At 34.3% G+C, this 13,506-nt stretch overlaps 2 protein-coding genes across 2 annotated transcripts; one reads left to right on the top strand and one right to left on the bottom strand.

The window, feature by feature from the left end:
• Positions 1-1,744: 1,744 nt before the first annotated feature.
• Positions 1,745-2,785, top strand: LOC114647568 (trace amine-associated receptor 1-like). Its single transcript, XM_028796189.1, has one exon. It carries the CDS (start codon positions 1,745-1,747, stop codon positions 2,783-2,785), a length of 1,041 nt encoding a protein of 346 aa, XP_028652022.1.
• Positions 2,786-9,227: 6,442 nt separating this feature from the next.
• LOC114649506 (trace amine-associated receptor 1-like) lies at positions 9,228-10,310 on the bottom strand. The gene has a single exon (XM_051924164.1). The coding sequence runs from the start codon at positions 10,282-10,284 to the stop codon at positions 9,247-9,249; it is 1,038 nt and encodes a 345-aa protein (XP_051780124.1). The 5' UTR covers positions 10,285-10,310; the 3' UTR covers positions 9,228-9,246.
• Between the last annotated feature and the right edge of the window lie 3,196 nt (positions 10,311-13,506).

Below are 13,506 nucleotides of genomic sequence, written 5' to 3'. Positions count from 1 at the left end.
CTCAAAATGAATTTCAGATATCTTAAAATGTAATTTACTTTTTAAGATATCTGAAACTCGCTTTGAAATATCTTAAAATAATTTTCTTTACATTTTAAGATATTTGCAATACATTTTGAGATATCTCAAATGGATTTCAAGACATCTCAAATACATTTTCAAATATCTCAAAATAACGGTGCCTGTACTTCAAAATTTCTTCAAATGAATTTTCAGATATCTTAATTTAACCTGTCATGCATTTCAAGATATCTCAAAGTCATTTCCTGTAAAAATGCCTATTCTTTCAATGGGACTTCATGTTTATTATAAGATATCTTAAAATGTATCTGAGATATCTTTAAATGAGCAAGAAGTGATTTTGAGATATCTGGAAATGTATTTGACATATCTTAAATTGTATTGTAGATATCTGAAAATAATTCTGAGATATCTTGAATTTTTTAAGTGTCTTTTTAAAGATATCTTAAAATGTATTTTAGATATCTTGAAATACAACTAGATTTCTACAAATACATTGTAAAATATCTGAAACGGAGCAGAGACCCATTTTAAGATATCATGAAATTAATTTTACATATCTACTAATGTATTTTAGATATCTCAAACAATAGTGAATTTTAAGTTATCTTAAATGCTTTGTAAGATATCTTAATTATATGTTGAGACAGCCTAAAATAACTTCCCACTCATTTTCAGATATCCCAACATAACTTCCTGCACATTTTAAGATATCTGAAATACATTTTCAGATACTGTATCTTATAGACAGGAAGTACCATTGAAAGAATATGAAATTTTACAGGAAGAGATTGCGAGACATCTCAAAATGTATTTGAGATATTTTGAAATGCACAGGAAGTTATTTTAAGATATCTGGAAATGTATATGAGATATCTCAAAGGAACCTATTTCGAGATATCTCGAATTGCATTTAAGATATCTTGAAATGCATTTCAGATATCTCAAAATGTACAGCATATCTTTTCAAGATACCTTGAAAACTATTTGAGATATCATAAAATGCTTTTTAGATATCTTAAAATAGATGCATTTTTAGATATCTGTATTTCAATTTGAGATATCTAAAATGCATTTCTAGATATATTAAAATTCATTTTAAGATATCTCTAAATGTTAATTCGGCTTGCACACAAACAGGTATACATTGATAATTACATTGAAAAAGAGAGCTAGTCACACATTTCAGTGCATACATTTTTTCAGACTCTAATCAGAAAGGGTATTAGTGCCAGTCCCTTAGCTTATAGGAGAGATAATACACATTCTGCCCCTACCTGCAAACTGCTTGCTGATGTTACTTGTTGCTTGGTAATAAGTGCACAAAATATAAATCACATTAAGGAAACAGTTCTCATTTTGCATTCATTGTTCTTTACACATAAACTTTGTTAACTGGAATAATAAGTTGGATACAATTAACACAGCAGATTCTACAGAGAAATGGATAGATTGCAGAAGAACAGCAGAATAATGTCAGTTAATCAAATACCAGTTCTAGTAATTCTAGTAAAAAGCAAAAGTCATTTATTATGAAATTAGTTTAACAAACTTCCAACCACTGAAATATAAATAACGGTAATATATAACTGAAACAAGAATGAATTTTTAAAGAGTATATAGAAATTGTTTACAAGAATATTTACATTGTTAAAGATAATTTATTTGTCACAAATTATAATAACCAACATTGTGTTTTGTTTTAGGGGCAATGAGAAGAAATATGAACTTCACTTTAAGTGAAAATTCTGAAATTGTCCAGTATTGTTATGATTCTGTAAAAAGCTCATGTCAGAAACGCCCTTACGCAATCTCTGTCCGTATCCTTATATATGTATTTCTGTGGATGACAATCATTGTCACTATTGTTGGAAACCTACTGGTCATTATTTCTATTTCTCATTTTAGAGTACTTCACTCCCCAACAAATTATTTTATATTGTCTTTGGCAGTTATTGATTTATGTTTGGGAGGATTTATAATGCCACCTGTTATGGTTCGAAGTGTAGAGACATGCTGGTATTTTGGGAAATTGTTCTGCAAGTTTCATCTCAGTTCAGTTATCATGCTTTGCACTGCCTCTATTATTCATCTGTCTGTTATATCTATCGATCGCTACTATGCAGTGTGCCACCCATTAAGATACAAAACAAAGATCACCCTATCTGTAACTGTTAACATAATCTGTACCAGCTGGGTTGTTTCTGCTGTGCTTGGATTTGGAATTGTGTTTCTAGAGTTAAATTTAAAGGGTATAGAAGACTTCTACAATACGAATATTAATTGTGTAGGCAGCTGTATTTTGATGCAAAATGAAATATCTGGACTGCTTTCATCCTTATTTTCTTTTTATATCCCTGGATTTATTATGATATGTATTTATATGAAAATTTTTAGGGTAGCAAGGAGACAAGCAAGGTCAATCAGAGACACAGCTCGTCCCATGCAAATTACTGAAGAAAATGGAGACTCAGCTTCCAGTAAAAGAGAAGCTAAAGCTGCAAAAACTCTGGCAATAGTATTAGGAGTCTTTCTAATATGCTGGTCTCCTTTCTTTGTGTGTAATATAATCGACCCTTTTATACATTACACAACACCGCCTTTATTGATAGATATACTTTCCTGGTTTGGCTACCTGAATTCAACATTTAATCCAATTGTTTATGGTTTCTTTTATAGCTGGTTTAGAAAAGCACTAAAAATAATTCTGTTAGGCAAAATATTTCAAAGTAATTCCTCTAGAATGAAACTATATGCAGAATGAATTTTGTTACACATTCATGCATATATTTCTGCTGCTTCACAGCTTAGATACTGTGTTTAGAAAATGTATTGATTTTTTCATCAAAATGCTTATTATGATTTACTCATTACTTCAACAGGGTTTTAAGATCACTGCTTAGAGGAGTATTCCTTTTTTGCATAAAGTACTCATCTAATGTTAAAAAATGTGATTTATTTCTCTTTTATGTTTGCCTTAATGCAGTAAGGTCTGCTAAACCGAATACACTTTTATGGTAATTTTTTAAATGAAACTAAACTTATAATTATTCAATAAATATTTAGTTTGTTTAGGCATTAAGAGTTGATTTTATTCCTTTCTTTATTTGTATAACTTCCTCTTTTTACTTATTTCTCCATTCTTGTACTCTTTCTTTTACTTACTATGATTCCTTTGTTAGTGCTTTGAATGGAAACTTAAAAACCAAAAGAAGCAAACAGTAATAGCAGGAAGCATTATTAAGATTTAGCTTTGAACAACAGAGTTTTCTACAGAAATGGGAGTGCCCATCAGCTCAGGCATTTCTGCCATATGCTTGGCTTGGTAGCAGATATATGACGATGTAGTCCATTTTCACATGCATGGAAAAACACAAGAAGGAATTTGTTTAGAGACACCCAGTTAAACTGCATGATTTATGTAATATGATAGAAAAAAAATGTTTGGTAGGTATGCTACCTAAAATACAGTTGAACTCATTTTAGGTTATGTGGTGGGATCACATTATGTTTCAGTCACTATTTCTGTGGACTTAGCCATCTTCAATGTGTTTTCATGGGTTTTGGAAAATCTAGTTTTATGCCATTGTTGAAAAATGTGCAGGTTAAGCCTGCTGTCTGAAAACTCTAAATTGAACCTGCTTGAGTAAGTGTGAGTATGTCAAGAAAGGAATTGTATTATATGCCAGTTCAGGTTGTGGTTTGCACACAGTGGTGTAAAGATCTCTACAACCTTGTAATCAATAGGTTGTCAAACTATGGGTCACAACCTAGTGTTGTAAATCATAATAATAGTGAATTAAGGAAGGTCTTGCAAAGGGCCGTCACAACCTGCATGTTTGATTCTCCAAGAGGACCTAGGGAAGACAGTCTGCATCAATTTTCAAAATGGGACAACCGGAATGACGTTTGCCAACGATTTTCCAGGTGATACCACCCCCCTTCCCCTGACATGAACCTCCATGGTGATTGAGAGTCAAAAAGATACTAAAAAGGCAAAATAAAAAAGTTGAAGAACCACAGTTAGAATGGAATAAATGAACTTGTAAAACTGTTGAAATGTTTGATGAATGAACCTTGCATTTGTCATGTAAAGTATCTGGAGGTCTGCTGACATGGTTTCTCTCTCACTCCAATGTAAATTCCAAGGGACACCACCTCCCTTCCCCTGACATGAAACTCCACAGTGATTGAGAGTCATAAAGATACTAAAAAGGCAAAATTAGGTTGCAAGATAAAAAAGTTGAAGAACCAGAATTAGAGTGGAATAACTGAGCTTGTAAAACTGTTTGTTGAATGAAACTTGCATTTGCCACTTGAAGTAGATAGATAGATAGATAGATAGATAGATAGATAGATAGATAGATAGATAGATAGATAGATAGATAGATAGATAGATAGATAGATAGATAGATAGATAGATAGATAGATAGATAGATAGATAGATACTTTATTAATCCCAGGGGGAAATTCACATTCACATATACTGGAGGTCTGCTGACATTCAGGTTTCTCTCTCACCCCAATGTAAATGGAAGGAACAGTATATCATTTTGTGAGAAAATACTTGACTATTATACAGATATTTTATTCAAATAACTGCTCAGTCTAATCTTCAATGATATTTGGAATATAGTACTTCTGATGTCACTTCACTCTTTCCATCATGCTGTTAAAGAAACCTGGGAGTATATTTAATATTGCTGGATTTCAGTTGGTTTAATATTATATAGAAAAAGCACCTTCTAGTTTTGCTTTTGTACATTTCTATTCTCCTTTCATAAAGGTTTCATTTGATTAGAGCATTGCAATCAATTTTTCTAGACTTTGAATTAAAAAATGTGAGCAAGGGATACATGTTGATAGATTTATTATCGTAACTAAATACAATTTCTGAGAAAACAAGCATGTATGGAAAAAAATAGATTATCTGATGTTGCAGATGGCCAGGGTTATTACCTGGCCGGGATGCCTAAAAGGAACGGAAGGTGGCGGGAATAGCTTCTGGGCCACGAGGGTACAACCGACATGGAGCTGGGAAAGACCACGGGAAAAGAGAGCAAAGATTCGAACTCGTTGGGACCCGTGAGCACCGTCAGAGGGCGCGTTAAACCTCGTGGGACCCGGATATTGTTACTTCCGCCACACTCGGCAAGATGGCGGATGAACCTGCCATGGACGCCCGGAGTGCTTCCGGGGCAAAGGGCAGCACTTCTACTACACCAGGAAGTGCTGCCGGATGGATATCATCAATCACCTGGAGCACATCCGGGCAGGAATAAAAGGGGCCGCCTTGTTACAATCAGGGAGCCAGAGTCGGGAGTGGGAGTAGGACGAAGCTCTCAGGAAGAGAGTAGAGGCGGCCAAGGACTGAGAAAGAGAGAATCAGTGGTGATTATTGCTTTGTGCATTGTGTGCTGTGTGACACTGTGTTTATTAATGGAAAATAAACATGTGCTTTTTATAAAGATGTGGTCTCCGACTGGTGGTGTCCGGGCAACTATCACACTGATTTGTTTTTCTTTTTTTAATGATGGTGTCACAAGAATGAGTCTTGGACATTATGAAAGTTTTGGGCAGCCACCTGTATATTGTTCAAAGGCTGTCAAAAATTAGATAAAATTGAACAGAGATGTTCACAGATGTGAGTTCAAAACAGAACTGAAGTTACTGAGACAAGGTGGCGGCTTTAAAGGCCAGTCAAGGAAATGACGTCATCTGGGCAGAACCAAAAGTGATGTCATCGGGACCGGAAGTGATGCCATCAGTGGCGTCGGTACCCTGCGGGATTTCCCATGTATGGTTTGCAAGAGATTGAAAGAGACAGTAAGCGCACCCCACTGCCCCCTGGTCTGACGTGGAAATGCTATCATTTAGGCCCTTCAGCTGTCTCCCAATCACACGTGTGACACTGGTTACAACTGAACCTAAAACGCATGTAATACTAGAAGTAGCTTAAGGTACTGGATTGGTGAAGCTGTCTGAATCAAACAGTGAAGTAAAGGTTTTCAGAGAAAACCTGCACGTGTTAGTTTCCAAAAATAAATGTCCCATGTACTAGCATAATAAAACTGGAACAAGGTTCTGGAAAATTCACTGACAAAGCAATATGGCATTATGGAAGGATTTAAGTGAAAAATTTGTATAATCTTTTCATCTATATATATAAAATCCCATGTGCGTCCAGGTGTCCGTGTGTGGGTGTCTTCTGGTGAAGTGCGCATGCGCGGGGCACGGTGCAATGCGTGATATTACTGTCAGAGAAAGTTTGAGGCGTTTTACAGAAATACAAACCAGTATTACTGCGAGAGGAAATTAAAGGTACACAATACAGTGACGCATATTACAGCCACATACAAGCCAGTATTACTGTCAGGGGAGATTAAAGGCATACTACTGACGCACACGCCTGTATTACCGCAGAGAAGATTAAACATATATTACGGACATACAAGCCAGCGGACGTACAAGACGGTATCCTTCAATAAGGGCGCGCACAAAAAGGCGAGCCTCAAAAGGGCGACCTCAATTGGGCGCAGCGAATAAAGGCGAGCGTAAAGCCTTTATTCGCCGCGCTCAATTGAGGTCGCCCTTTTGAAGCTCACCTTTTTGTGCGCGCCCTTATTGAATAGAGCCGTACAAGACAGTATTATTGTCACAGAAAATTAAAGACACACAATACACGGCGGCAGCCCACGAAGAACGGTCAGTTCAGCAAGTAAACATCAACAAAAGAAAGGCTGAAACAAAGAAAAATACGACCAACAAAAAGAATGAGGTCAAAGTCCCTTGCCATTTAATATAGACTGTTCCTAGTAATGTTTATGCACTACTGTTCTAGCGCCCGTTATTGTAATGGGCTAAATGACTAGTTTTGACTATAATAGTAATACAAAAAGGCTTATGTTTGAAAATGAGTTTTTAATCAAAAAGATTCCATTCCACTCACTGAACAAAACATTTTTACTTTCTGGAAACAGATCTCAGATAACAAAATAACATGTAGCTCAGACTCATGAATAAATGCTTACCATGACATGACACACAAACATGCACGCAAGACACGACCCTTGTGTTGGATGGTGTCAGAGCAACTGAAATTCAAAATAGTGCTGCTGATGACATCATACAATATTAAAACAATAAAAAAGATATACATAAATTATAAAAAATAGACTTGATAAGACACCCTTCTGATACTGTGGCATGCAGCTCATGATAGCCTGTCTACATCCTCTGGATCCAACTGGCTAAACTGAGTTGTTCCTTACTGTGGCTTCAGTACTGGTTTTACTAATCCATGATGTGCTTTATACCATAAAAAGTCTTTGTTGATCAAAAAAAAAACAACACAGAAATAAAAAATTTGTAATATTTTTATTTAGTAATCACTTCAAACATCCATCCATCCATCCATTATCCAACCCGCTATATCGTAACTACAGGGTCACGGGGGTCTGCTGGAGCCAATCCCAGCCAACAAAGGGTGCAAGGCAGGAGACAAACCCCGGGCAGGGCACCAGCCCACCGCAGTGTCCTAATACATGTAAATGTTAAAAGTATTAATATGTGTTATTTCTACAGAATAGTCATTTTCCTGTAAGGTTTTAATGTATCATTCATTGAATGAACAGCAGATTAATTCTAAATTAATATTCTCTCTGTGAGGAGGAGGAGGAGGTTAGGAGCATGTGCTGATACAGCGCACTGCCACACCCACCACATGACAAACCAACTGAGGACCCCAGGTTAGGACCTGGGTGCAGCCATGCAACGGGTGACACCTCAGCACCACACTAGTTCAGATGGAATGGAACCAGTGTGAGGTCTTTTATTGTGGCTGGAGTGCCTATTCTGCCACCAACCCCCAGGTTTTTCCCTGCAGGTTGGTGAATTACTAAAAACAGATACCAGTCCATCTTAAGAACCCATTTTAAAAATAAGGTTTTATATATAAAACAGGATAATGTGCTTTGTTAGCCATTATGGATGCAATGAGAAGTGAAGGAAATAACACCTTTTATTGGCCAACTGAAACGATTACAATTTGAAAGCTTTCAAGGCAGCTCAGGCCCATTTTTCAGGCAAGCTGTAGTACAGAAACTAGGAAAGAAACAAAACCTTTAAGTGGGTCAACTTCAAAGCCAAAAATTAACAGATCTCTTAAGGTTAAGATTCATTTACAGTATCAGGAGACGAGAACAATGTATAGTCAAGAACCTTTGTTAAGGTAACTGTCCAAAAAAGTCTTTTAAAGTTTTTTGATGAGTTTTCCTTACAATGTGGATCTGTAATCATATCTGCTGGGTCAGTCAGAGAGATCATAAAACTCTTGTCTTTATTTAAACCATGTTGTAATGTGTTCAATTTTAGCATCAGTTTAACTTCTCATTCCTTTTTGTCCTTCTCACGGTGTCCTTTGCTGCTGAAGTGAAATCCTATGGGAACATCTGTATTGCCATGCTTAATGTGGAATCTGTAAATTCATTCTTTGGCTCAGTGTTTGTCCAGTTTTCCCAAAATAGAGTGAAGTGTTGCGACATTTCATACAAAGAATCAGGTAGACCACATTAGATGAAGGAAAATGATCCCTTTATGCAATGTTCTTGTCGGCAGTGTGGTATAACTACACAATCTATATTATAAATGTGAGCACAGGTTTATATCTTTTCTGTAGGTAGGGAGATGCACCATAGAGATGTCTTTTAATTTTTTGTCATTGAAAATGACCCACTTTAAGGTTTAGTTTCTTTTCTAGTGTATATCTAGCACTTTGAGCTACATCATTTGTATGAAAATGTGCTATATAAATAAATGTTGTTGTTGTTATATATACATGGGGAACTCCAGTTTCTATACTACAACTTGCCTGAAGAAAGACTCAAGCTGCTTCAAAAACTTGCATATTATAATCTATTCAGTTAGCCAATAAAAGGTGTCATTTTGCTTCATTTCTCATTATATAAAAGAGGAAAACACTTTTCTTTCAATGCAAATTTTTTTATTTACATCAGTACATTCTGATCATTGATTATTCGATACTGCTTTTATAATACAAACAAAATAATATCTAAATAAAGTGAAAATAAGTACCGTTTATTAATTAAAGTAAAACATATATTATTTGATGAAATTAAAAAAACTACATTTTTTGTAAATCAAATACAATATGATCAAAATACATTATAAAAATAAAAATAGGATATACAAATGCAGACTTATTTTTTAGTCAGAAAAAAGTTTTAACCTAGAAGAATCACTTTGAAAGACATTTCCAGACACAATCATTTTAAAAGCTTTTCTAAACCAGCTATAAAAAAACCCATAAACAAGTGGGTTAAAAGTTGAATTAAGACATCCAAACCATGTAATCATTTCTATTAAGAACGTGGGTGTTTTGTGCTGTATTATAGGGTCGATGATGTTGCACAGAAAAAAAGGAGACCAACAGAAAATAAAAACTCCCAACACGATTGCTAGTGTCTTAGCAGCCTTTGTTTCTCTTTTTCTGGTTGTTGCATTTCTCTTTTCTTCATATGTTTGACTTCTAGCAGCCATATCTCTAATAGATCTAGCCTGTCTCTTTGCTACAGAAAATATTTTCACATAAATGCATATCATGATAATTCCAGGAATGTAAAATGAAAGTATGGATGAAAGCAATCCTGAGCCTTCGTTTTGGACAAGAATGCAACTTCCTACACAGTTGTTCTGATCATTAAGCTCTCCAATGCCCTTTAGATTCAATTCTAGGAAAACAATTCCAAATCCCAGCACAGTTGACAGAATCCAGCTAATGCAAATTATGTTAACAGTGAAGGACACAGTAATCTTAGTTTTGTATGTTAGAGGATGACACACAGCATAGTAGCGATCAATGGAAATGATCGATAGGTGTATAATAGAAGCTGTGCAGAGCATGATGGCCGAGCTGTGCCGTATTTTACAGAACAGTTCCCCAAAATACCAACAGTTTTCTGCTGCAGAAACCATAACTGGAGGCATTACTACACCTCCTAGGAGTAAATCAACAACTGCTAAGGAGAGGATGAGATAATTGGTGGGTGTGTGGAGTTCCTTAAAATGTGAAATAGCAATGATAACTAGAAAATTTCCACAAACTGTGACAATAATGGCCATACTGAGGACGGTGTATATGAATAAACGGGCATAAAATGGATGGGCTTGTTTATGACATGAGTTGTTTATAGATGGATAGCAAAAAAAACTGTTGTGTAGCATTCCATCGATGCTGTCACTCATACTGTAGCTTTGACTAAAATGTTCGTTACCTGAGAAAGAAAAGTTTAAAAATGATGTATCATTAATACAAAGAAATGGTTAAGCATCTTGTAATAAACAATTTTGTTTTAGTCTGAAATTGTATGAACTTTGCAGCAGTAAAGCATATCATTATTAATTGGCAAATATTTAGTAAATCATTTTTCCCAAAATACAAAATCATTATAGCCACAGAAGAAATTACTTTTAAGGTCTGTTTTGTGTATACTAGTAAATGACTATGAGTTATTTAATTACGAAAGTCAAAATAAAGGATAATCACAAAATAACATACCAAGAAGTAAACTTGTAATGTAGACCCTGATGCGAAACATGAGCAGCCAAATAAGAAGAAAATGTCTGATATAGAGCTATTATTTATTATGCAGTATAGCTGAACAATGTAATTTTAAAAGCATATGGAAATAATTAAAGCACCAATTTTATACGTTTAATCTTGCCATCTGCCAATATGCCAGCACATTTAGCTTATGAATTCTTTATAATTTTTACTTACTTAGGTTATAAATAAGAAGTTGAGTTATTTAATACATATTATGTCAAGCTGAATATTTCTAGATTGCTCAGATAAGTTGTTTGTGCAGCTAAACGTACAATAAATATCCAAGTTAAATCTCTTTATTTTTCACAAATTTTGTTGTGCATATTTTTATTTAAAGGGATTTCTTAATCACAAGCAAAATTACCTGTTTGTTTTCTGATTTCAAAATTGCATGGCATTCTCCATATATTGGGAGCTTTTTTGCTATTCATAGGTTATGATGAGGAATTTTATGCAACTGATAGGCTTACTGCAAGTTTCTCCTCTGACAGAACAGTTAGACAGGACATCCAGTTTTAACTCCTGAAAAAAAATATTATCAATTCAGAATTGATCTTTTTTATGGTCTGTTTATGAATAAATACTTTTGCGTTTTAAGGTAGCATTGACAGGCCATTCTATACATATAATAAAGTGAAAAGTAAATGCAATCCAGTAATTTAAATATTTTGCATAACTGTATTTATATCTCAGAAGCAAAATCTGAAAAAAAAGATGAATGAAAGAGAGCACAGATGAAGATAATAACTGCATTGAAATCCGCTAACCATAACAATTCCTCTGGATGACTGATCTATTTTGTTTCTGCTTTTATTTAACTCGTTGTCTTTTTCCACCCTATTATTTCCAATTCTGAACTTTTAGCTTTTCTGCTTTTAAATAAGTTAGTTTTTAAAATAGTCAGAATTGTATTTCTGATATTTGCTTTTAAATACATTTTAATGTAATTAAGGTTGAAAACATTTTTTTCACTGCAAAATGTTTTTGTTTTTGAATTTTAATTACATTTGAAATCTTTACGTAATATATTTCTTAACCCTCTAATTTCTTGTCCTTTAAAGTGCGCTGCCTGTAACTAAAGAGAGCCAATGTTTACACTCACCTTTCTTTAAAGCTTTCTCGCCCAGTGGTGTGTCTGGCTTTTGCTTGATAATTTTATACACATACTGACAATTCAACAGGAGAAATCAGAGACATGAAATTCAAACAATTCTTTTTGCCTCAAGGATTAAACATTTCCCACTTGTAACAAGGTGTGGAAAATGATCATTAGGCAAGAGTCTCAAGGTTAAAAAAAAACAGCTGCTAGAAACAGGTATCTGAATAAAATGATGATGCTATAATTTAATACAAATGTTACTTTATTTTTATAAAGAATTATTTTAAAGCAGTAAAGCTTGTATGAATTGATACTTACACATTATTACAACTAGCTTTATTTAACCTTTAAATTATATATTTATTTAAAATTTTAAAAATACTGTCTTACAAATTGAGAGGAAAATCTAAAATGAATTTTATAGTTATTTTCATCAAATTAACTTAAATTACATCTTATACATCTACTTTTTTATAATATTCTTTTGTGTTAGAGATATATGAAGAATTTGTTTCTCATTTTTGCCCTACTAAACAACTGACCATTGTAGAATGCAAATGCTAATAAAGAAACAACACTTTTGTTCTGTCATTACGTTTTATTAGACAAAATCACAATGAAAATTGCAAAGAATTCAAATTAACCTTGTTCTGCCCCACATTGTTAGCTGTTATTTGTTGAGCTGTGCTCGCCCTTAATCTTGCCATTTATTAACACACCAGTCAGTCATGTCCCACACTCACAGTGGTGCTATAAAAGTCAATGAAACTCATGTAAAGCACATAGGTCCCATAATAAACATCTGAATACAATACACCCCATGTGTCTCACGTAGGCACCCCTTTATCTCTTGTTTCGGTCACGTCCGAAGCGTATCTTTTGGGTATATAAACCCCTGAGTCTGGTTAGTTGTGATACGCAGCAATTTGAACCTCTGCCTATGCGCTTCTCTTTGTCTTGATACATCTATATATATATATATATATATATATATATATATATATATATATATATATATATATATCTATTCTCTATATATAAAATCCTAAGCCTAAAAGTGCAACGATTTTATGTGATGTTTTTATGTCACGTTTTTTATCACGCTTTAAATCGGGCTTATTTTAAAACCTACATATATATGTTTGGCATCATTCTTTACAGAATTTATTGAACTTTAATTTTTAAATTCTAAACTAAAATATCAAGAAAGTCGTGGGACGGCCTACTAGGCTGCAACTTGGGGTTGGGCGCCAAAGGTGCCAGGGGGGCTTATACCATATCTTTAAATACAATCGCTTTCTCTAACAGAGTGGCTCAGATGCAGGATAGATGGGGGCCCAGCGCCCACCCCCGGGTTTGGTGAGCAAAGCGAGCAGTGGGCAGAGCCTCCTAGTATATATATAAAAATGAAATAGAATTAACAAAATTAAGTGTAAAGGATAGATTGGAATCATAGTTATTAACATATCTAAAAAACACTGTAAATCATCTAAAGTGCAATACCAAACCAGAAATATATCATCACTGTAACAGAGCCAAATGACTAAATAATCAATACATGGATTATGTAAAGTAAAAATGAATTGTTGTTCAAAGGCTGACACAAAAAAAATTAGCTATATTAGAGCTAAACGCTGCTCCCATTTTTTTGTTGTAAAGAAACGTCGGAGAATTAAAAGTGGGTATCATTTTATCAATTTACTGGCACTTTCAATATACTGTATATATTGAATGCAGATTGATTTCTCTGTTACATATTTCT

Source organism: Erpetoichthys calabaricus, chromosome 3, assembly GCF_900747795.2.
Source record: "Erpetoichthys calabaricus chromosome 3, fErpCal1.3, whole genome shotgun sequence".
Taxonomy (NCBI): Eukaryota; Metazoa; Chordata; class Cladistia; order Polypteriformes; family Polypteridae; genus Erpetoichthys; species Erpetoichthys calabaricus.
The sequence above is the reverse complement of the archived record's forward strand: the minus strand, read 5'-3'. Positions and strand labels throughout refer to the sequence as shown.